General features: G+C 40.5%; 1 protein-coding gene across 1 annotated transcript in view; it reads right to left on the reverse strand.

Moving 5' to 3' along the window:
* Positions 1 to 1,476: 1,476 nt before the first annotated feature.
* Positions 1,477 to 22,421, reverse strand: part of PTCH1 (patched 1) — a 66,231-nt gene continuing 45,286 nt past the window's right edge. The window contains exons 16-24 of the mRNA XM_080362022.1: positions 19,074 to 19,216; positions 16,836 to 17,019; positions 15,067 to 15,347; positions 13,388 to 13,525; positions 9,977 to 10,119; positions 6,932 to 7,031; positions 5,274 to 5,528; positions 3,671 to 4,199; positions 1,477 to 1,999 (exon numbers count right to left, since the gene is read on the reverse strand). Coding sequence (XP_080218148.1) covers positions 3,672 to 4,199; positions 5,274 to 5,528; positions 6,932 to 7,031; positions 9,977 to 10,119; positions 13,388 to 13,525; positions 15,067 to 15,347; positions 16,836 to 17,019; positions 19,074 to 19,216 — 1,772 coding nt within the window. The 3' untranslated portion in view covers positions 1,477 to 1,999; position 3,671. The remainder of the gene's footprint in view (positions 2,000 to 3,670; positions 4,200 to 5,273; positions 5,529 to 6,931; positions 7,032 to 9,976; positions 10,120 to 13,387; positions 13,526 to 15,066; positions 15,348 to 16,835; positions 17,020 to 19,073; positions 19,217 to 22,421) is intronic.

Consider the following 22,421-nt stretch of genomic DNA (forward strand, 5'->3'; position numbering starts at 1 on the left):
GAATGACACCAGGCTCTCGCCACCTGCTCTTTGAGCGTTCACATTGGAGATCTGTAAACAAGTGCCTCATATCAAAGTGTTTTCAAGTGAGCAAAAAAGGCATGGAAATTTGTGCATTCTAATTATCCCCATTCATTATGCTGGCAAGGTCTGTGGGCAAAGATAGACTCCCTGAAGCCACTGGAGAAAAACACTTTCCCATCAAAGAATTGGCCACTGCTGTTCAGGCATTATAGTTAAAGAAAATCCCCAACAGTACTGTGTTTAGAAACTGAATATTGGTTGTGCTTGTTTGGCTCTGAATACACCACTGAACATCTACCTGCTCTAAAAAACAGCTTGGAGAAGGGCAGAAAAAAGATGAAAAAAGAAGAAGGCAGAGATAATAAAAACTTTTGTTCCATTACTTTAAATTAAGGTTCTCCTTTCTTAGGGTTTGTTTACAACTGGAATACAGATTGTAGTGTTTTTTTCAGACCCTTCACCTGCAACAATCCCCTTTAGTTTAAAAATAATAATACAAAAAGCTAAATTAGTTTCGCAAAGAGATCCCAGTTTAGCTGTTTTAAATAAAAGTGCCAATGCAGCATGGGAAAATACAAACAACAGAGAAAAGACACCCCAGGCCATATCTGTCATTACAGTCCTGGACCAACCAGAAAGCCATTTATATTTTAAAGGTGAAAACAGAATTTTTTTATCCTTCCATTTGAATTTTATCACTATTAACTTCCTTCCTGCCATGAAAATAATGAGACCAAAGATACTGCTTTCAATGCTGAGCTGTGGCTCACCTTTAAACAGCTCAATTACCCAGCTTCTAATGCCACTCATCATTAAACAGTATCAACACCAAAACAGGCATATGCTCATTGAATTTCTATAACCACCAGCACCTCTCAATATCCAGCACCTTTGGAAGTGAAAAAATAATGGTTATAGTGTTTGCACTTACCTGGCACCTTTTGCAAAAAAAAAAAACAAAACCAAAGCACTATACAAACAGTAATTAAGCCTCACAACATTCCTGGGAGGTAGGTAAGTGTAATGGTACCCATTGTATGGAATGAGAAACTGAGGCAGGGGCTGTCAAGCGACTTGACCCAAGTCATGTGAACCAAGTCATTAAGAGTGTGGGAAACTGAACCACAATCCCAAACCCTGACTCCCTGTCTTCTACTTTAGTTGGGCCTTTGATGATGGCAGTCTATGGTATACGTTGGTAAACACCAACACAGTTTTCACTAGTGCCTACTAACAGGGAAAGCCAGACTCACATCAGCATCAGTGGGTTTCTAAGCCCACCAAGTGTTACCATACAGTAAAAGAGAAACTACAGTACACCAAGAACATACAGACAAAAGCATGCACGCTTCCAGATGCACACATGGATACACACAGCAAAACAAAACCTGCACAGAGCTAAATCTATTTAAGCCTCCCAGATTAACTTGCTTTTCTTCATATCTGCTTATTTTTAAAATTATCACGCATAGCGTGTTTGAAAGTTAACAGTAACATTTCATACTACCACAGGGTTGTGATATGCAAATTTAAAATATTTTAAACAGACACGTACCTTTAAAAAAAACCCTATTACATAAGCAATATTTGCATAGAATTATACAAGTAAATTATACAATATTTAAGCAGCAGCAACTTATGCTGAAATTTAGAACTAGATTAAGCTTAGTTGTGGCACAGAGATCAATGTACAAAAAGTACAAAGCGCACACAATATTGTCCCCATTCTATTGCCCAGAGGCAAATGACTCCAGATTATACTACTTTACATTGTTCATTTGTATATTACATATGTGTACATCTTTTAAATACGTAAAGAAATATTTAACAAAATAATACAATAGGTTACAGTAACAGAGAACTGTTGTCCTGATGCAGCATGTCCTTTTCTACAACTTCAAGCAGTTCTTCTCTTCAAGCAGTTCTGGAAATACAGTTTTCCATCTTTGGCCTCTTCTTTGCTTCAGTTATTACCCTTTACAAATAAAGAAAGAAGGAAAACAAACATTCATTAAAGTTCAAGAAAAACAAACAAATTGAGTTAATCCAAAACTCATTTCATGATTCTTGTGGCTACAGTTCAGAGTCAGGAAACATGGGCTCTGCTTTCACCTAAGTCATAAATTTCACAGTAAAGAAATACTGATGCCAAATAAAAAAACATGGATGCTTTAATTTCTGAGATTCCAGCTTTAGATTCCTGCAACGATTTCAGTCAAAACCAATGAACACTTCAAGGAGAAATACTATACATCGAACTGTGCACACAGGAAAGAATCTCCTATCACGGTGCAGTTCAGCTTGAAAAAGCCAAGCACCAGTACTTCCCTACTCTGAGGATACTATTACTTGCCATGTTTCTAGACTGCGAGGCTGAAGGCATTGATGTGTATTTGCACTTTGAGATGTTCGGAGAGACTTCTTATAAACTGAAAGGCAATTTCATTATGAGTCATCCAAAAACTTCCATCAAAACTCTGTGTGTGTGTGTGTGTGAAGGTGCATGTGCATGCATACATCTAAAATAGTTCTAAAAGCACAATAAAAGGGTTTGCTCTGATCAAACTAGTGTCTGTCACTGAAAAGCTCTGAAAAGCAAAGGCAAAAAACAAGGATCCACAGCTAAGTAACTGTTTTAACACTTCCTCTTTTCCCCAAAAAGAGAAAAACCATTAGAGTAGTGAGAAATGTTTTTTCAGGCACAAGCCCCCAAAAGCTATCAGAGTAAAATCTCAACTAGTTGCTCCCCTTCACTGTATTCCCTATAAATTTAACAGAAAATTTTCAAGCAAACAAACAGCTTTATTCTTCCCCAAACATCTGCTAAAATATCCCGTCTGCTCTAAAGAGCACGGTTTCCTGTAACCTTCCCTCACTAGCCTGAAGACAGACAATGATTTAGGTATCAAGTCTGACAAGAGTTCCCCTGCTAGGTCAGCTCTACCCTGCACAGATCTGCAACAGCCACTGCAGCTACCCCTGACAAGAGACAGATTGGCCTAAGGACTCCTTCAGTGCATGAGTTCCCTGGGTGCATCTCTGAAAGGCCCAAAAGCGCAGTGGACGCTCCACCACGCAGCAGTACACTAGGCACGGTGAGACCTTGCCACCTCTCACTCGGCCTGTCGTCCAGAGGCATTCAGTCCTCACTATGCCTTCAAATTCTTTCACAGAGTTTTATTCAAGACAGTACAACTCAAAGTAGCTGGCAATTTTACACTTCCCTAGGCAACGTCATTCTGCATGATGTCTTAGAATGTGACTGATTCAAGGAACAGAAGACAGGACTATCAAAAATAAATGTAGTTGCACAGCTTTGAAGCTGTTACACAACATCTCCACTTAATTTTCCTCATCTGATAAGCTGGGATTGTACCAGGTACTTACCCACTTAGCAAGGCTCTTGGAAGTAGTTAATGTCTGAACCCACTATAACTTTTCAGCGCTGGAAAGTACTATCTTATCCAACCTGATTCCTAGTGCAAAACGCACTATATTCATAGTCAGCAGATTTAAGATGATCAGGGACGAATAAGTAAACGTACCTGACGGAAAGGTACATCAGACAAATTTTTTGTTTCCCCTTTCTTTCAATCACACCACTGCCTGGCACAGGCAAGGCTTGCAGCTACAGGAGAGGACCTACCTTACTGTGAGCTGTTGCCAGGTATCCGTTCCTCACATTCAACATCTTGCAGTTCTATAACTTCTACTTTAGAATTTCTTCTTTCACATCGCACATTAAAAGGCACGTGGGGGTCCTCAAACGGCCCATGGTCAGCTTCATGGTATCCCTCGTAGGATGGAAAGCTCCCTCCCCGAGAGCTGTGGCTGTGCACAGCAGGGTGGACAGCAACAGTCACTGAAGCTGAGGCAGTCACAGTAGTGATGGGCTGGCAATATGCTGGTCCTGTGGCGCCCGCGGCACCGAACGCCGGGCTTCTCACGTTGTGAGAACGTGCCCTGTGGCCCAAGCGATCCCTATTGCTGGGTCCTGAATGCCCTTCAGTAGAAATTTCAAAAGCGTCCCTGCGAGGGCGATAAGGAGGTGGCCGCAGACCTTCCCTTGCTTCCCGTTTGGGTTGTCTGCCCTGACGCGACGCCTGCTGCGTGCCGGACTCTGGATTCAACTGTGATCTGGGAGTTGACTGATACCTTGTTTCTGGCTGAACCACCTGAAAGAGAGATGTGTGGTTATGCCTCTCACAAAGTGAGGCAAATAAATACTATGCTCGCTTATATTTTATGCTGAGAACAATTAGAATAATGCTGTCCTGGCTCTAACTTCACAAAGGTAATGTTCTGGAGTCTGGTAATATTTGCTTTTTTCAGATAGTTGTTATCTGAAGTTATTAAAACCTGGAAAGCATGCCCTCAGAAAAACACAGGATGACAGCTAAAAACATTATTGTAAAATTCCTACACACTGGTCCCTTGTTTCAAAGGGATGGGTAACAAGCACTTGATCTTAACTCGTTCAACAAGCAGAATTGCAGGCAGTTGCAAAAAGCTCTATTCCATGCAGGGTTCATAGACAGGATGTTAGTAGGGTAGTTTGTATAGTCTGTAGGAATCTGTTTTCTGATTTCTCTAAAAAGCGTGAAGCGCAGCGGCCACATCAGTCAACAAACCGTGACCAACTTCAAATGTGGCTGTGCTTGTACCTATTTCTAGGCCTCTGCTGAACAAAAACAGATCCGCATTGCAGCTCAGCATGCAGCATCAGCAGGGGTAGGTGACAGAGCTTTTTCACTTTCCTTTGAAATCGTGAAATCGCAGTTATGCCAACCCAGTAGCAAGATGCAACAGGCCCAAGATTTGGTACAACCCTGAAACTTCTCTTTTGGCTCTATGAATCTCTTTCCCCAAAGTAAGCTGTCAGACTGAGGCATACAAGATGGTGAACCACAAGAAGTTGTGTGGAAGAGCTCTTTTAATCTCACCCTGATCTCTGAGAACAGTCAACAAACAGACCGAGAGCTCTCTCTTGTGGCTGATGTCAATATGATGTAATAGCAATTACACATGCCAAAGACCTCTGCTTTCATACTATCGTTTTAGCCTCAACTTGATTCTAAAGGAGAGGATGAGGAAAGCCTTCACTCCCTGCTTTCAAGTTTTGGCACAAAGTCACAAAGCATTACCAGCCAGAAATATGGAAAAGCTTTCCACAAAAATAAAGAGATATGAATTTAAAAAACCCAAACACTCTTCTTGCTCTCCTGGTGGTCAATATATGAGCTACTTACAGTGGATCTCGCAAAGACAGGATTCTCAGTGGCTTCCACTATAACTTGATGAACTGGTGCCCCAGAGCCTTGGGTGGCCTCATACTGATGAAGCTCTTCACTGATGCCCGACACTGTGCTTTGAGAGCTGTACTCTGAATCAGAGGAATCTGAGCCATTATTTGTGTGCCCAGGCGGCAGCGCAAACCTCACGATGCTGGGGGGCGGCTCAGGAGATGGTGTGGGCAATCTGTTTCGTCCATTGGCTGGAGAAACCTGGTAAAAACAATGCATTCAATAACTTTCAATTAGCATTAGCCTTTTAATCATTAGTGCTTGAGACTGATGCTCTTCTGCCAAATGCACCCTCCCACACCACAAGGACCTTAGCATCAGTTTTCTGATGAAGATTTATACTGAACTGAAAAAATTAAGGAAAGAAAGAGAGACAGGATCTCCATCTGTGCACATGCGTGTAAACAGAATTACACAGATTCTTCTGGGTATCACTGTCTCAGGAAGTCCATGTATATGTGTGCATGCACTTGCACTTAAAAATATAAAAAACAGTACGTGGACTTCCATCTTCCTTCAGTGTACATTAACAGCGATTTCATAAAATCACCACAAATGTGTATGTATAGTACGGTACAGTGTCTATTTGCAAAGAGAGATAGACACACACATAACAGTGACATATGTGGTAATAACATGCACAAACATATTGTCTGATTACAGGACAAGACATGTATACTGTTAAGAATATAAAACATGACACACTGGTCAAAACTATTTTACTAATACTAAAAAATAAATACTTCTGAAATATTACTAGTGCTGTATATGTACCTTGTGTTTTATTCTTGTAAACACACACACATGTGCAAACAAGAAGCACAGCAAACTGATTGTACTAATATGTGATAAAAATAGCCCTACATAACACAGTAATTTTGTTAACTACAGAGTAGGTAATGAATAATCATCAACCAAATACAAATTTGGTATCTGTGAATCCTTTTTTGCTGGATTTTGGCTTTATACTGTAAAGTCATCAACATCAAAGTGAAGCCTTCCACCCATCAAAAATGTTGCTTGAGCCAAGAGCACGCTGCACGGAAGGGCAACTGGCCAGGGGGGACCTCCTGGCAGACCGGTCATGGTTATCAAGGCATGGTCTGTGGACCACCACTGGTGTATGTTGGTCCACACAGGCCTTCCTGGTGGTCTGCTCAGTTCAATATTTTGAGGAAAGCAAAAGAGGCAGTGAGGTAGGAAAGAAGAAGGAATGTGTGCAAAACGAACCGCCTTTCGTGAAATATTGGGGGAAACCCTTATTTTACAGATTAGCCTGCATATTACATTATGCTTTTAAAAGCATAAACAACCCTACACTTGTATTGGGTTTGCTGACTGCAGCCTCTAAAACAATACTTATAAAAACACTTTAAAAACATAAGCAGAAGAATATCAACTATATGATAGCACATTTAATAAAGAAGAAAAAAACCCCACCCAGAGCAAGAAACTTAAAAAATAAAAAAATCCAGGGGAATTTAAAACACAAACAGCTTCTAAAAAAGGGAGGTGACTGGGGCGGGGGGAGAGAGTGGGGAGGTGGGGTGGAGCAGGGTGCAGAGATAGCATTATTTCTTCTGTTCGCCATTAATTTTACTGACCTCGGGGTACGGTCCAAAGAATGAAAGAAGAACAGGAAGCAGCACCAATCCATTGAGAACTCCCAGAATGGTTAAGATTGCCAAAACAGCAAAGAAATACCTGAAGTGCCATTTAAGAGGTTTGGGAGAGAGAATAGCCACAAATATTGTTAGAAATAAGGGATTACAAAATACTCCTAAATATGTTAAAACAATACATATACTAAAACAAATCTAAAATATTACTAACATAGTACCAAACAAATATATCACTTTCCATATATAGATATAGGGGTTTTTACCTTGTGAATTAGAGAAGCTACATTCCACAACCCAAAGTGTTAGTTGATAAAGGGAATAAAAAAATTACATTTGTTAATTTCCCAGAATCTGGAAGCATGTAATGTTATCTATGAATGTGTTACACAAACACAAAAATATGGAATGTGCAGTGAATAGCTGAATGGATTGAAAGCACAAATACAATGAAAAGGGGCCCCCATTAGTGAAAACCCAGCAGAAGCAAACAAATGAAGTGAAGGGTGTAGAATTTAAACAATTTAGCCTAGGAGGAAAAGAAGCCCTCTTCTCCCAGCAGCTAATCCACTGTGAAATGCTTCTGCATCTTACAGCAGAATCTCTAATTAAATCTCCAGTGTATCAGGTAAGGGTTTCCCTTGCTGTTCATTAACCACAACTTTCCGCCTAGAATTCTGTGAGTTGCAGTTTTACCAAATAGCTCAAATCGCAACCTTTTTACAACACAGGAACCTGCTTTCTGCAAAGAAAATGCTGCCCATTCTATAGCAAGCTTCAGCATTGTACTGAGTAAGAGCACTCCACAATGGCAGAGCTGCATTGCAGGCTAATCTTTTGTTGAACAATTTAGCATCTCTGAATACTCTTGTTTTGCGTCAGCCAATTCAAACATAAAGGCTGAAGCACTATGGAAGAAGAGGAAAGTGCACAAGTGGTTGTCCTTTCCCACCACCGAGGGCTAAGGTCTGGGATCCTTCATGAATACCAAGGTAAACCTGTCAGTAAAAGGAAAGCCTTGCTAGTTGGTATTCGGCACAGCTGGGGCTCAGACTAAACTTAAGGCTGCATTGTAACTAACGATTTCAAGGACTCAGACTTGGTAAATTCCTAGAGGAGAAGGCAAAGGAGAAGAACGGAGGGCAAGTTTGCTCCTAATGGGTCTGCTGATTACATTGTCTAGCTGGCAACAAACTTTACTGCCTCGCTGTTTTCACATCTGATCAAATATATCAGACTCCTGTAAAACTGCAAATATCCTGCTGTTGTAAACATTCAGGAATTTCTGATCTGCATTAGCAAAAATCAGCAAGCCAATCTACTTACTAACATAAACCACCAGAACTTTATATTGGGACAGAGATCAACAACAGGCATTAAAAACATTTGCATCTCATCCATCTAACGCTAGGATAAACAGGAGGATTATAGCTATGACCACTTGGTGTATACAATGTCTCTTAATTTACTTAATCTTCCACATTGTTGGACTAATCTATCGCTTTCCGGAAGTTTGGGATCTTCTTCACCCACTATAACAATGCTAAGGCTCCCATAGTTTATTTTATTTTCCTTTTTAAACAAGGCAAACTAAAGTCAGATTATGCTAGCAAATGAGAAACCGATGGCCAAAAAAAGTAAAATAACATAAGTTTAAAAGTTCATTTTATAAACTGAGAGAACATCCAATCCAAATTTGGTGTGGAGGGCTGCTACAATCTTCCATTTGCTATGACACAAAAATATGCTTGCCAAAATCTCATCTGTTAAGTAGGAAAGTAGCACACCAAATGTACTCCTATAAATTTAGGTTATATGTATAAGAAATCTATATGTCAAAGTGTTCCAAGTCTTACAAGATCTGGTACTAAAAGAATAATTCTACCTCATTTCTTCAACAACAATAAAGTAAAAAATATTGACTTGGGAAAAAATACAAGTTCTATTTCAGGGCATGTAATATCTGTATATCTGTAGGTTTCATGAGGTCTAACTGCAGCTGCCTGCTTTGTTCAAATCTCTTACATACATAAACAACAAATCTTGATGAGATGTAGCAACCATTCTCTCAGTTCCTGCCTCTGACATTTTGTTGTTCTTATTGTCAAATGCACGTCAGCTAACTCTAGTTATCTATCCAGCTTATGTCTACCTAAGTAGTTAAGTCATCTTTCAGAACATTTTTATTTGGCCCAGTTCTACCTCAGTTCCATTTTATGGCTTAGATTTTTTTTTTTAATGCATGTTTGCCACAAAGAACCTGTGTTCCTTCTAAGATCAGCCTTTTTGCAGAGCTCCACAGGTTGTTTGGAATAGAATAGAATCTGTTTCACTGCACTTCTCAAATTCCTCTCAACTAAAAACTTACTTTCCTCTCATACTTGACGAATTCACATTCTTAATTACATTCACAAGAAAGAGTCTGCCTGTGGAGTTCTGAACAGAAGGGCCTTCAGGCTTTGCTTTACAAAATTTTAATATGAAGTTCTGTGTTCATACTTATGGTTCCCCAGCTCCCAAACAGGGATTTTTTCCCTCTCCCTGTTACACATCGCTGTAAACCTCATGTAACGAATAGAAGGAGAGGGCTCAGAGAGAGTCACTTGCAGCGCAGCTGCAGCGTGTTTGTGAGTTCCTGTGTCCTTTACACAAAAATTGTTGTGCATAGAAGACATCTGGAGGACCTGAAGGCTAAAGGTCAAATGCAGCTAATACCAGACAATACTAGAGGCTTTGAATTGAACCAAACCCCGAATTAGCAAACTTTGCTAAAGAGGGCCACTTTTGTGTTCTTTCATGCTGGGTGTCAGATTTTCCTGGAACAGATTCTAATACCAGCAATGGAAACATTACTGCACCTAGCATGTAACAAGGAGTTAATAAAACAGAGGGAAAGCAGGACCATGACGTAAACATGCTTGACACACCATGCATAGTAATAAAATGACAGATACACTGAAGTGACTAAAAATTAAAAGCATACTTATTTTCATTTTAGAAAGAAAATCAAGACACACACAAACGCTTTACCTGACAATAAAATCAAACTCCGATCCTGCGAGCATTAACACTCCAAGCAGAGTGGACACAGCCCCATCCAGCACTGGTGCAAACATGTGTTCCAGTGCAAGGACAGCCCTATGGTTCCTGTCTCCTATGGCAGTTAAAAATGCCTGTAAAACAATGAAATGCATTTCACTAGACAGCTGCATACAACCTTCCAAATAGTCTCTCTCATAGCATACACAGTTTTCCACCAGTTTTTTACTTCAAACTGTAGTTTATGAAAGTATCTCTATAGCTGGCTAATCTTCAAGAGAAGGCCTGATTCTGCAGCCATACCACAAACCTGCTGCTGAAGTCACACAGCCAGAGCAGGCACTGATTACAGAGTCAGACCATACAAGTAATTTTGGAAACAATGCCTGCTTGTATGAGTAGGCTTTTGTTTCCAGATTTGCTTATGTCCACCTTCAAAGAAGGTGGTTAAAGCACTTCAGATGTCAAAATTATAGGGCTACTCCTCTCACTCTTGTCGGGCCATGGTTTCCATGACTATCATGAAAAGTTTGCTGTAATACCAGCCAGTACTGATGCAGGCTTTCACATGCACTTGTCACAGACCAGGCAATGGTAGCCTCAGTTTGGGTACACAGTGACACCCATGGTTCACTGGCACACTGTCCCTGTACACGGAATTGTCCATTGATACAGTACATTGATACAGTACATTTCTTCTCACTGGTATGCAGCCCCAGACCATTAGATGTTACACACAGTAAGCACCCAACTGATGGAAATTTGTTAGCATACTCAACAGGACTGGTATGGAGTAACACTAGACTGAAACACTTTTGTTTCACTCAAAATTGTTTTGCAGCTTCTACTACTTCAAAACTAGCAAGCCTACATATACAGAGTTGCCTCAGGAATGATGCTGAACATGGTACTGTCTGAGCAACAAAATTAGTGAATTGTCTGTCCTCCTTCCTCCAACTCACTAGTAAACAAGCTGCACCAAGAACACTCAAATGCTGTTGTTTCATATGGATTTGTCTTCTCTGTACACCACTTAACAGTTTAAGACGATAAGAACATAGCTGATATTCTTCCTGTGATTTATAAGGGCTCTCTTTGGTGAATTCTCTACTGCCTATTAAGATCTGAGTTCAATCAGCTATCTTCCTCTTGGTCCTGGAATGTCTCTCCTCTCTAGGGTCATATTTTCACTTATCTGTCAAATCTGGGGTAAAATCAGCCAACACATAAAAAAGTTATGTAGCAGGACAAGCAGACCAAAAATGGGTACATATGGAGTGAAATTCCCAGCCCTCACTTCTGTAGGTAATGAAACCACGTACTATTAATCCTCTGTGTTGGATTACAGGTCATCTACTGAAAATGAACATATCCAGGACATTTTACATTCTCATCAACATAGATGGATAAAGAATCCCCTACAAGGTAAAGGCAGCTGTCAATGAGATGACTCGCATGAATGGGAGCTATGAGACCTGATCGACAAACATGTTTGCAAGTTATATAAACTTATGTATATGTGTGTAATTAAAGGATGCATAATACAAGAGTCTAGTGTCAATTCAGAATTTATTTTAAAAATCAAAAAATGAGGTCACAATTCACAAGTGGCAGCACAGAACTGAGCCACAAGTGGACTGTGAACCACTCTTAAACAAGTCCAATTAAGTTCTGTATCAACAGTTCCAGCATTGCCTTTTTTGTTTATGCAACACTGGTTTGACTGTTTATATGCAGGAAGTTCTGTGAAGGTTAGTGCTGCTGCTATCATCTGAGGTCTACTAGGCATTCCTTTATTTAAAGCCTGTGTTTGAAAAAAATGAAGTTTTCCATTTGCTAGGCATTTTACCTTCAGCCACAGCTGACTTCTACTTTACATATAAAGTCCCATTTAGAGACAAGTGTTCTGTCCTTTTTTATTGCAGTTTTTCTGTTTTGAATCTTCAATTTGAAGAAACTGTCATTTCTTTCTTCCTCATGTACACCATTATTTCCTGACACTTCCCAATCTACTGCTAATCCTAGCGGACAGGTTTAGCACCAAAAGCCTAACTATTTATTCATATTAGTAGCAGAAAAAAAGATGTCACAGCTCCAGAGATCCAGTTGCTCCTCTTTAACCTCACCCTACAACCCCTACTTTTTTTCTTAAAATTATTCTTTCCATCCTGTCCCAACTCTGTACATCACCTACAACATGGTCCCAGTATTTGGCCATCTCCAGTGTGCTAAGTTCCCTCATAGTTATCCTCTGTTTTTCACTGTCACCAGATCCTCTTAGCAGCCTACCAGTCTTCTTCTGAGTCTACAAGGCCTGTTGCATTCCCATCCAATCTCCCCACCATTTTACAGTCCCCTTACTTCAGTTCTTTTTGGATTGCTACAGTACTAGTATACTTGAGATTATAGTAGACTACAAGCACTTCCTCCATGAAACTGTATTAACCACTCATCCTTTCCTACTTTTTAATACAATAGAATTCAAATACATGAATATTATTAAACTATTCTGAAATATCAATAAGAATAGTCCCAGAGGAAAATGACTTACGTTGAATGTGTAAAATGTTGACAAGATCAGTGCTGACACTGTCAAATGTCAACACAGAAAAATAGCCCTTCAGCCTGTTCTTTGTCTCCAAATAAAGCAGGATGAGTTTTGCCTACCTTGAACACTTAAACATGCTCCCTTGCAAGCACACTGTCGTTTCTATGCATTTTTGCACATCAGGATGACAAATCTGGGAAAGCAGGTGCACTCTAGATTTAGACACTTAACGTTTAAAATGTTGAAAACTTTTATACAAAACATACTTTTCCCCTTTCTGCTCCCCCACCTCACATCAGAAAACTATTTTCCTACAGACTGCGTGTTTGTGCCCATTATTAATAGCTGATGGGATCGGAAAAGAAGGTGCAGATTTTTCAAGTGGAAAATTAATCCAAATATATTCAAATTTTAGTGGTCCAGAGAGATCAAATGACAGCACATGTCATTTTGAATATCTCCTTTAAAGGCTTTTCTTCCTACATGCAAGAACCTACATGCAAGAGAGAACAACAGCTACACAGCACTGAGGCAACAACAGTGAGGCTGCAGACAAAGACCAGGAGCAACTGGACTGAAGTAAGGTGCATTAAGAGCTCTGCTTTGTCTTTATATTTGCATCACTCAGACAACTAGATACCACAGGTAATGTATCCCCTCGCATCTCCCTGAAGACTGACTCAATAACTAGGAACTCCAGTCTGTCAGGACAAACTGAAACACACACAAAACTGTGACCAATTCCCTTTTGAGAATCATGCCAATGACTCAGAAGACTAAGCAAGGATTCACAGTCCTATCATCGCCACCATTTTATTTTAAAATATTTTGAAAATGCTTCCGATTTTACGTACCAAAGCAACATGAACAGTGAATTCCACGCCGATGCCAACAGAAGCAATCAGGATAACCACAGGCACTGCACTCAGCTTTATTCCAATTAGACCCATCATACCAAACAGCTCCACAGTCATCAGAGCCAGCACCACCACCTAGATGATTTCAAACAGCTGTTAGCAACTTCTTATACTCCAGCCAAAAGAAGAGAAAGATATTTCAAAACAACATGGTGACTATAAAGCATACTCAAAGCCATCCTATATTCCCAAAGACAAGGCGCTTTTCCTTGTTTCATTCTGCTGAACGGCAATGACTTGCTCAAAAAATACTTTAAATTATGCTCTTAAGAACCAGTTAACAGGCCAAGCATCAATTTTTTATTGATTACAATTTATCAGTGACCTGAAAAACACTTTATTCTTCCTCATCATGGATACCGCCCAAAACATTTATTTCTCTCCTTCATCTTTTTCTCAGACAATCCTTCCAGAAAAAGTAACTACCAACTACCTGTGTTGAAACTGTTTTTGCAGAATGGCAATAAACGAGGATGACTTCTGAGTAGGTTTAAAGCCCAGAAGAAAGTGAATGCCATAATCAGCTGATGAGTCTCAGGTTACAGAGGGGCTCTGAGCTTTTAAGATACTTGGAGGGATTGACATAGACAAAGCGAACAGTTAAATCTAACAGAAAGCTTTTATTCTTCTTTCATCTACCGTGCAAAAAAAAAACTTGAAGAAAAGGGAGGGGAGGAAACCTGTAGAGTAAACTTTAAAAGTTGCTAAAGCCAAGCAGGAAAAAAAGATAGACATACTTATGAAGGCAATGATGGACTCTGAAAATAAACGCCTTTTCCAAGGGGAAAAAAGTATGCACTACAATAAATGATTTTATAAGCTAATGAATCAAGAGTAATAACATAAATTGCTTGATTAAGTGCTATGAAAAATATTCTAGACTAAACATTTACCTTTTAACATACCTGTCGTATAAACGTATATTACAAAAACTAGTAACTGTTTTACGCTTTTCTACTTCTGGCATTTTATAAACCATACGATAGCTTACGGAATTTAAACATAGGAAGATCATCATTCAGTTTAACTTGAATGTTTATTGAGAGGCTTATGGTGCCTTGCAGAAAGCACGGAGGAGTATTCTCTTCAGTTTATAATTTTATGACTCCTTCTCCTCAATCACTCAGTTACACTCTTTCCACAGAGTGTACTGTACAACCTAACCATTTCAGTTTTTACAGAAAGACTGCATTCAGAAATCAGTGGGAAAATTTACAGGCGAGTTAGTCACAAGCAACTGCCTTGAAAAATAACTATGTCTGATAAAAGGGGAGAAGGAATAAATAATTAGAAATAACTTTAATATTTAATAAAGCTCTTAGTTTTTCCTCTGTGCCTTTAGTTTTCATGTTAGTGTGCATCTGAGCAAGGGCAAAAGTTTATGTACCTTTATAAGAAACCTTTAAAGCTGCAAAAAAGGTGGCCAAAGGATTAAGGTTATTAAGGTTTGTACCTTTAGCATGAACTCTACCCCTTCAAGTTGAATAAATATATAATGAATGATGCAATATATATACTCCACCAGAGGCCCAGACATAAACAAAACCTTCCCGACTACAGCAAGAGCTATGCTGAAAGGAATTTGACTTCAACAAAGACCCTTATAATAAACTTACAATGATCCCAGCCGTCCAGGGGTTTAGGAGGAAGAGGGCACACACCAGAAACGTGCAAGCCAAAACCACACTAATGGATAAGAGGAGCCAGTGACGAAGCCCAATGTACTGCTCCCAAAACAGAAATGGGTAACCATTTGGGTAGCTGGCGATGCCCAGGCTGGTGTAGTTACTACAGATAGCTCTCACTTTCTCAATAGCCTCCACAAAGTCAGAAGTTTCACGCAATCCGTTGAGGTAGAAAGGGAACTGAGCGTATTCAATGGGCTCAGCAGCTGGAACTAGGAAGAGGACAGCAGCGTTAAAATGTGTGTTCAGCAAGAAGATACACAGAAGATACACATTAACAGAACACTTCCTTCTCCAAAATGCTTAAAGGTGTTGAATTTAAATTTCAGTTCCCTGGAACAAGTGACATTCTAAAAACTTCCCAATAAATTGAGAGCTGAGGCAATACAGGAGATTGCTGTGTTTTATCATGCAGTGCAATAGCATGAACACGGTCTACATCAAGTCCCCAAGCAATTCTGTATTATTTAACAGATAGATTTCAATATATGTATTTAACCATCAACAGTGCTACAGTGTTTTTACTGAATATCTGGCCAAAAATCCCTAACTGCAATATAAAGTGGATCACATAACCTTAAACTTTTCATCCAAATGCTCTTCTTTTATGCAAGTGCAGCTCCTTTGAAATCAAAGGTAATTTTCCTAAGACTAACTGAGGTCCACAGACACAAAACTAGACAAGAATTAAGCTGAATTAAGCTGGTTGGTCTTTAAGATTTCCCTTGAATATTTTGAAAGTCAGATTCAGAAATCCATGTTCTGTTACTGATGCAAAAGACTGGGAAAAAACCTACCATAAAAGTAACGGTTTACTGAGGAAATACGGACCTTTTTATCCTTTAATAATTTGACAAGCGAACAGTCTCCATACTTCTTTTTGAGTGTAGTGCTAAGTCTACTGTATGACAAGGGAAAAAAAAAAGCCTCCACGACTAGCATTTTGTTACTGTCGTTGTGTGTTCCAGACCCTGCAGGGTCATTCAGTTGACTTGCTAAACATGATTTGCCCTATTATAATCTCAACCATAAATTTTCATTAAGACAAGACTTGGCTGACTGCCACAAAGCTCTAGGGTTCGGATACACTGAAGCACGGCTAGCTGGTTACCCAATCCCGCACCAGTCCTCCCCTATATGCACTCTCCCCTTCCCTACTGGTGTCCAACTAGCAATCCTCCCAATAAATTGAAAGCTGAAGCAACACAATGTAAACTGGCATTGGTGCTCAAGAAAACAGTGAATGACACGGAATGGGACTGTTCCTCTACCTAAATACCTGTAGTACCATACCAGTGTTGGTAGCTCAGTCTATTGGCTACCTTGATAAAAATCTCTTAAGAATTAAGGATAAGAGTGATATAATCTCAGGGATGAAATTTCAGAATCACCGGTAGGAATTTCATGCAATCTGCAGGTTTCTCTCACAGACAGAACTATCAGGTGACACTAAAAAACAATGCTGCTTCTAACTTTAAATGGTTATAAACCTCATTTTTCAACGTGATAAAACCCTGCAGTGGTGCCACATTTGCAATGGTGCATGGGTCTCCTAAGACTACACGGTAACACAATATATTGTCCTGTTTACGCATCTGAGCCCTGTGCAGCATCAGCCAACTACAGAGTTACTGGCTCTTGAAGGAAGGAGCGGGGGCACTTACATAAACTATAAGACATTAAGATGAAACGCTACTTACTTCTCAGCCTTGTTTCTGGCATGTAGTCTGCTTTGTCGTGGACCCACTCTGGGCGGTGGGGCCGGATGTTGGCTTGCGAGGCAGCATAGGCCACAGGGTCATTGCTAACCCAGGCTGTCAGGTAGATGTAGAAAGCATTTGGGTTAATTATTCCATCCGCATCCACCAGACGCTGTTTGGTCAACTGCAAAATGAAAAAAAACATCAGAAGCCTTTCAGATGAGAGCCGCTTTTGGGGCTCTTGCTGCAAAGCCTTTGACAAATGGCCTGGAGACACAACACATAGAGGACAGGAAAAGCAAAAGAGTATGAATCTTCACTTGATGTGACTTATCAGTAAACTATTGTTTGACAGTGAAAAAAATATTCAAAAAAACTACAGTGACAGTAGAAAGTGGTTAGTTATAAATTAGTACTCATATAATGTTTACAATAACCGCTAAATCAGCAGATGGTTCCAGAATAGTCTGAACCATTGATATCTGAATTCGGAAAGCCCGCAGTCAAGAGTGAAAAACAACCAAGTTGGAGAAACATATTTAAAGAAAGGGAAAGAAAACCTGGCAAGAGTCCCTATACACGTCTGTGTGCAGTTAACCTCTGTTGTTAACACTGAAGGAAATGCCACCCAGTAAATGGAGGAGAGCTATAAAAATAAAACAACATCTGTATAAATTTTGCTAACACTTGCCTCCTATGACCTATGTGTTCAGACAATGCCCAGCGTCAAGTAAGCAGACGAGAGTCCTGTGTTATTTGGGTCACTGTGGGCAAATGCATCTGTGGGGCAAACAGCAGTGGCACACTTCTAGGGTTCTGCAGCCAAATCCTGCACAGCCAGAGCCCTGACAGAGGACTCTCTGGGTGAAAAGTATTACTGCGGTTTTTTGTTTTGTTTATTTAAAATTCTGGCTCGGCTCCAGTTTCAGGTCTTTTTAATGAAATGAAAAACAACAGTGACAGCAGTTAAAAAAAAAAAAGCTGGATTCCAAGGATCTGGATTCAATTAGTCCACAGGATATGCAACAACTGTATGTCTTCAAGCTGTCTCTGGAACTGCACAGTACAGCGCTCAGCCCCTGTGGGTGCACCACACTTTTCCTCCTCCCAGGCACAGGAAATTATATCAGCAGCTGCAGTCCAATCGCATTTGTTCCACAGCGTACCTGGTACACTCTGCTAAACAAAAATCTCACTGAAGGTTTTCTCTTCAACTGCCTTTCTTTGCTTAATTCATAGCTGAAGCCTCATTCAGACCTGACAGCATACTGCATGTTGCTATACAGCAGTGTGTTTTACACACCATAGTAACTTTGAACAATGTACTCCGTAAATCTGTCACCTTTAATGCCAGGAAAAAAAGAAAGACAATAAGCAGATCTGCCAAGAAGCTCATTAGAAAGACTATTTTTCTGCCTGAAAGCATAGTGAGTCAATGATGACTTTAGGAGAGGAGAAGTTAGGTTATTGTAGAATTTCTTCTTAGAGGTTTGAAATCTAATTTTAGTGCAAGGAGTCAAACCTCGTGTTTCCACCTCCCAATGGCTACAGCAAATGCAATAATATGCTGTGATAACCTTGCAAAAGAACCTCAGGCATATTTTACTTGGGCAGCTCAAACAACTGCTGTTCTTAAGTTCTACAACAGTATAGCTGTATTTAGTGATGATGGAACAAGAATAAGATATAGCATGTAATGATTTCAGTTTCCTTCCACTATCACTTATCAACATATTTTTTTAAATCCTATGTTTTGTGTAAATCGGTAGGAAGTAACCAAACAATTGCAAATGCTAGATTCAAAGCCGCAGCAGAAAGCTGAGCAAAGGTCAACCCTACAAGGCAATCTGATTCAAATCAGAGGGCAACAAGGCTAATGTTGGCTCTGTCCGGCATGAGACCAGACTCCATCTACCTTTGGATGCAGCAAAGCACTTTTCACAAAAAATTCAGTGGAAACTGAGTGTGTCTAACACATGAGCAGCACTGAACGCACACCGAACAGTAACAATCAAGGGCGGGCATTCCCAGTACGGATTGTGAACACTTTGCAACACAGGCCAGACTGCAGCTAACGAGTGGTTTCATGACAGTCACTTAGGCCATGCAGTAAAGTGTAACTCAGGCATTCAATTAATCGAGATGGAAAAAGAGACTACAACATGCTCTTTGCACCTTTTCCTACTCCTGATGACTTGTGTATTCCTGTACAAACCAGTATAGACTCTCATACAGTACCTGGCTGATGTCAATGGGCTTTGCTCGGTTGCCTGTTTGTACCAAGAGTTTGTAAGCCAAGACAGCATCATCAGATCCATTTTTGTAATTGTTGTAAGTGATCTTCCCAGTTTCCCAGTCGCTGTCAAATGCATCCTGAAGTCCTGAAGAGTTAAGGGAGGCAAGGGGAAGACAGAACAAGCAGGTAAGCAATCACTCTTAGAAATGAATTTCAGCAGGAATTAAGAATTACTCTTCTCATAGCTGAGTCACAAAGGAAATTATCCACCTGATGCCTCCTAAATTTAGGGTGCCTTATTCACTGTCAATGTATGGGAAGGTAAAAGAACCAGTTGCATGACCAGTATTTTGCCAAAAGAATGGCAGAGAGAGCAAGAAAGTGCACGGGAGAAGTCTCAAGGATCTTCCCATGTTGTACAGACCAGCAAAGTTGAGCTAGCAAGTTGCAGGTGCAGTGTGAACTGGTATAAACCAGCTTCCCCTCAAGGTAAAGAAATTTTGGATGGGATTAAGACCCTCCAGCGTCCTTCTCAGAACCTTTGACAGCAAGCTAGCACTCTGCTTGGAGAAGTATATGGGGAAGAGTTAATATTGTCTAGAATAGAGAGTGGTTTTCCTTGTGAACCACAATTCCAGAATCATCAAACTCAAAATTCCATAAGCATATTTTGATATATTACTTCTTTAATACACACTTTCCTCAGAACAAGGCTGAAGTCCTGGCCTGACCTGGATGGTGTCAGAACAGAAAAGGGTTGAGTTCAGCCTTGATCCAAGTTCAATGCCTACTGCAGAGTTAAAACCAGAGGAGGCATATAGTCTAGATGAGAAACGCTCTCCATACTCCCCTTGGCTCACCAAACCCTGGTCAAATGCGCTGAGCCACAGAGGAGGACACACACCGCTCTTATTAAATGTTTTGGGCTACTGCAGAGCACTGAGGCAATAGCTTCTACGATATAACCAGAAATTCCACTACAAGGGGAAAAAAAAACACACTTAAACTTTCAACTTCAAACAGCAACTCAGCTGCTCCTCGAGCACAGCGTGAGTGAACACGATTTTGTCAATTTGTTCCATCTGTTCAACTTGTGCAGCTAATACAAGTCGTGGGATCTGCTGCCAGCACATGTAAAGATCACAGCCAACACCTATTCAGTCTCAACTGTTATTTTCCTCTTTGCCACCCTTCAAGGGGCAGGGAATACCTCACAGCACAAATTTGGATCAGATTTAGTACAGGAAGCCACAGCCCAGTACAAGGAGGCTCTGTGCAAGCAGATGACAAACCGCATGTCCAGGGAAAGGATGGAAAAGGCCAGGAGACCAGCGGTGGAGGAAATCACCGACCCACCTCACAGCTGTGCTGAGGAGCCGTAATGAAAACCATCATTACAGATCAGATAGGTTAACTGCAGCTGTACGGAGATAAGAGTGCTGGAAGAGAAAACACACCCGGCAGACACTGCCTTCGAGCTGCAGTACCTGCTTCCACTTACAACCTTGTGCCTCTCCTCAGAAAACTGCCTCCTATGTTGTCCTGCCAAACTGTACCCGCTTGTGAAGCCAAGAGGCTGAGAACCAAGCCGTTAAATAAGCCTGCCAGATCTCCAGCCTCTGCCCAGGAGAAGGGACTATTTGCCATCAAATTTTCTGGCATCACCAAAAGACTTTGTGACCTCCTTGAAAAAAATGTTGTTTGTTGGTGCCCCCAGAGAGGGGAAACATTGCCTAGGACATGCAAAAATACCATCTAGTCCTGCTGGACCAACTTCAGCTACATGTCTGTCCTTCAGAAGGTGGCCACGTGAAAGCATTTGTACCATCATACTGGTAATGTGAAAGATGACTTTGGAAGGTCAGGAGGAGGCTGCCAAAAAAGTGTGGGAAAGACCACCAAAGCACAGCTTAACTTGCAGTAAAAATGGCTCCCTTCAGCAAGAGGAGCACACAAATTGCTATGATAGACAGCATGTGAGGGCAGAGCTTTCAGACTAACATCCAGCCCCTGTCAGGGGGCTCCACAGACGCACAATAACAGGCACACCCATTGGCATGTGACCTCACCAGCTGGTGGCTGCAAGGGACATCATAAAAGAGCATGTAGACTTAACATTACTGCAGCAGGTGAAAACTCATCTCTCTCACATCTCTGCCCCTCCCCTATTCTCACAAGTTTGGTCATCCCTCAAACCCTGCTCACTTTTATATCTTATTCCTCAGCTGGTTTAATGGCTTTACACTCCAGGTTATTCTGTTACTGACCTTGCTGAAACCAAAAGCCTGCAGAAAGAATACCAAGAAACCACTCACTATCAGTTGTGCTTTAATTTCGAAAGGATTTAAAAGTTTCAACAATTAATATTTCCCATAACACTTTAAAATCAATAGCAGAGTTGCTGCTTTCAAAGCAAGCAGTATTTCCATTATAAACTATTTATACTAATGATTTTAAAAGACATTTAATGTTTTTTAAATTGGGTTAATGAAACATCTCCAGGCAGAACGATAAAGTAACCTGTTGACCTCCTTCTGTCAAAGAGTTATAAAAATTAAGGGAATTTAAAAAATCTTATATTTGGCATTTTTAAGTATCTGCAGTCACATTTGCTTAGTGCTTCAGAAGAAAGTAAAATCCTCTAAAATTATGTTGGATGCAGTAATCGGGGGGAGGAAGGAATTCCTACTGACTCATGTCAACAGCTGGCACCATGAAACACCAGATAAGATTACCCTTTGCAAAAATAAGCCCAATTACAAGCCATCAGGGAATTCAAGGTACCTCATTTACATTCAGTCACAAAAATAAAGGTAACATTTCTGGTTTAAATGGATGATTCCTGTTAACTCTTACTCCGTTGCATTTTTAGTAACAGAAAATACACCAACAGGATATGATACCAGAAAGCAAAATACAAGGGAACCTCTGGAAAAAGCAGCACGTTAGGCTGAAGGCACTCTGCTGCTAGTAAATGAGGAGAAACGTACGCCTAAGATTAAGGATGCCTTCTTAATGAAAAATGGTTCTGTTCACATGCTGTTGCTTCCCTCATTCTGCCGGACAAATGTGTGTGTGTCAGAAGGCCATCTTGAGCCATTAATCTCTAGAACTGAATTCCCAGTCAAGCTGGCAGAAGTTAGCCACGAAGTTCAAAGTTGACTTTGATTATCCTGCTCCTCCAGCACGTCAAAATGCACCAGCAGAACCATTCCCAAAATGATCCTCCCTTAATCCAACCTAAAACTTTACCTTGTTTGTAAATTGTTTTCACCTTTCCTCACCTTTACTCCCTCAGCACTGGCCCCAGCTGGTAATGATCAGGTATTAGTCTGTCTATTAGTGTCTGC

This window comes from Nesoenas mayeri (genome assembly GCF_963082525.1).
Source record: "Nesoenas mayeri genome assembly, chromosome: Z".
Taxonomy (NCBI): Eukaryota; Metazoa; Chordata; class Aves; order Columbiformes; family Columbidae; genus Nesoenas; species Nesoenas mayeri.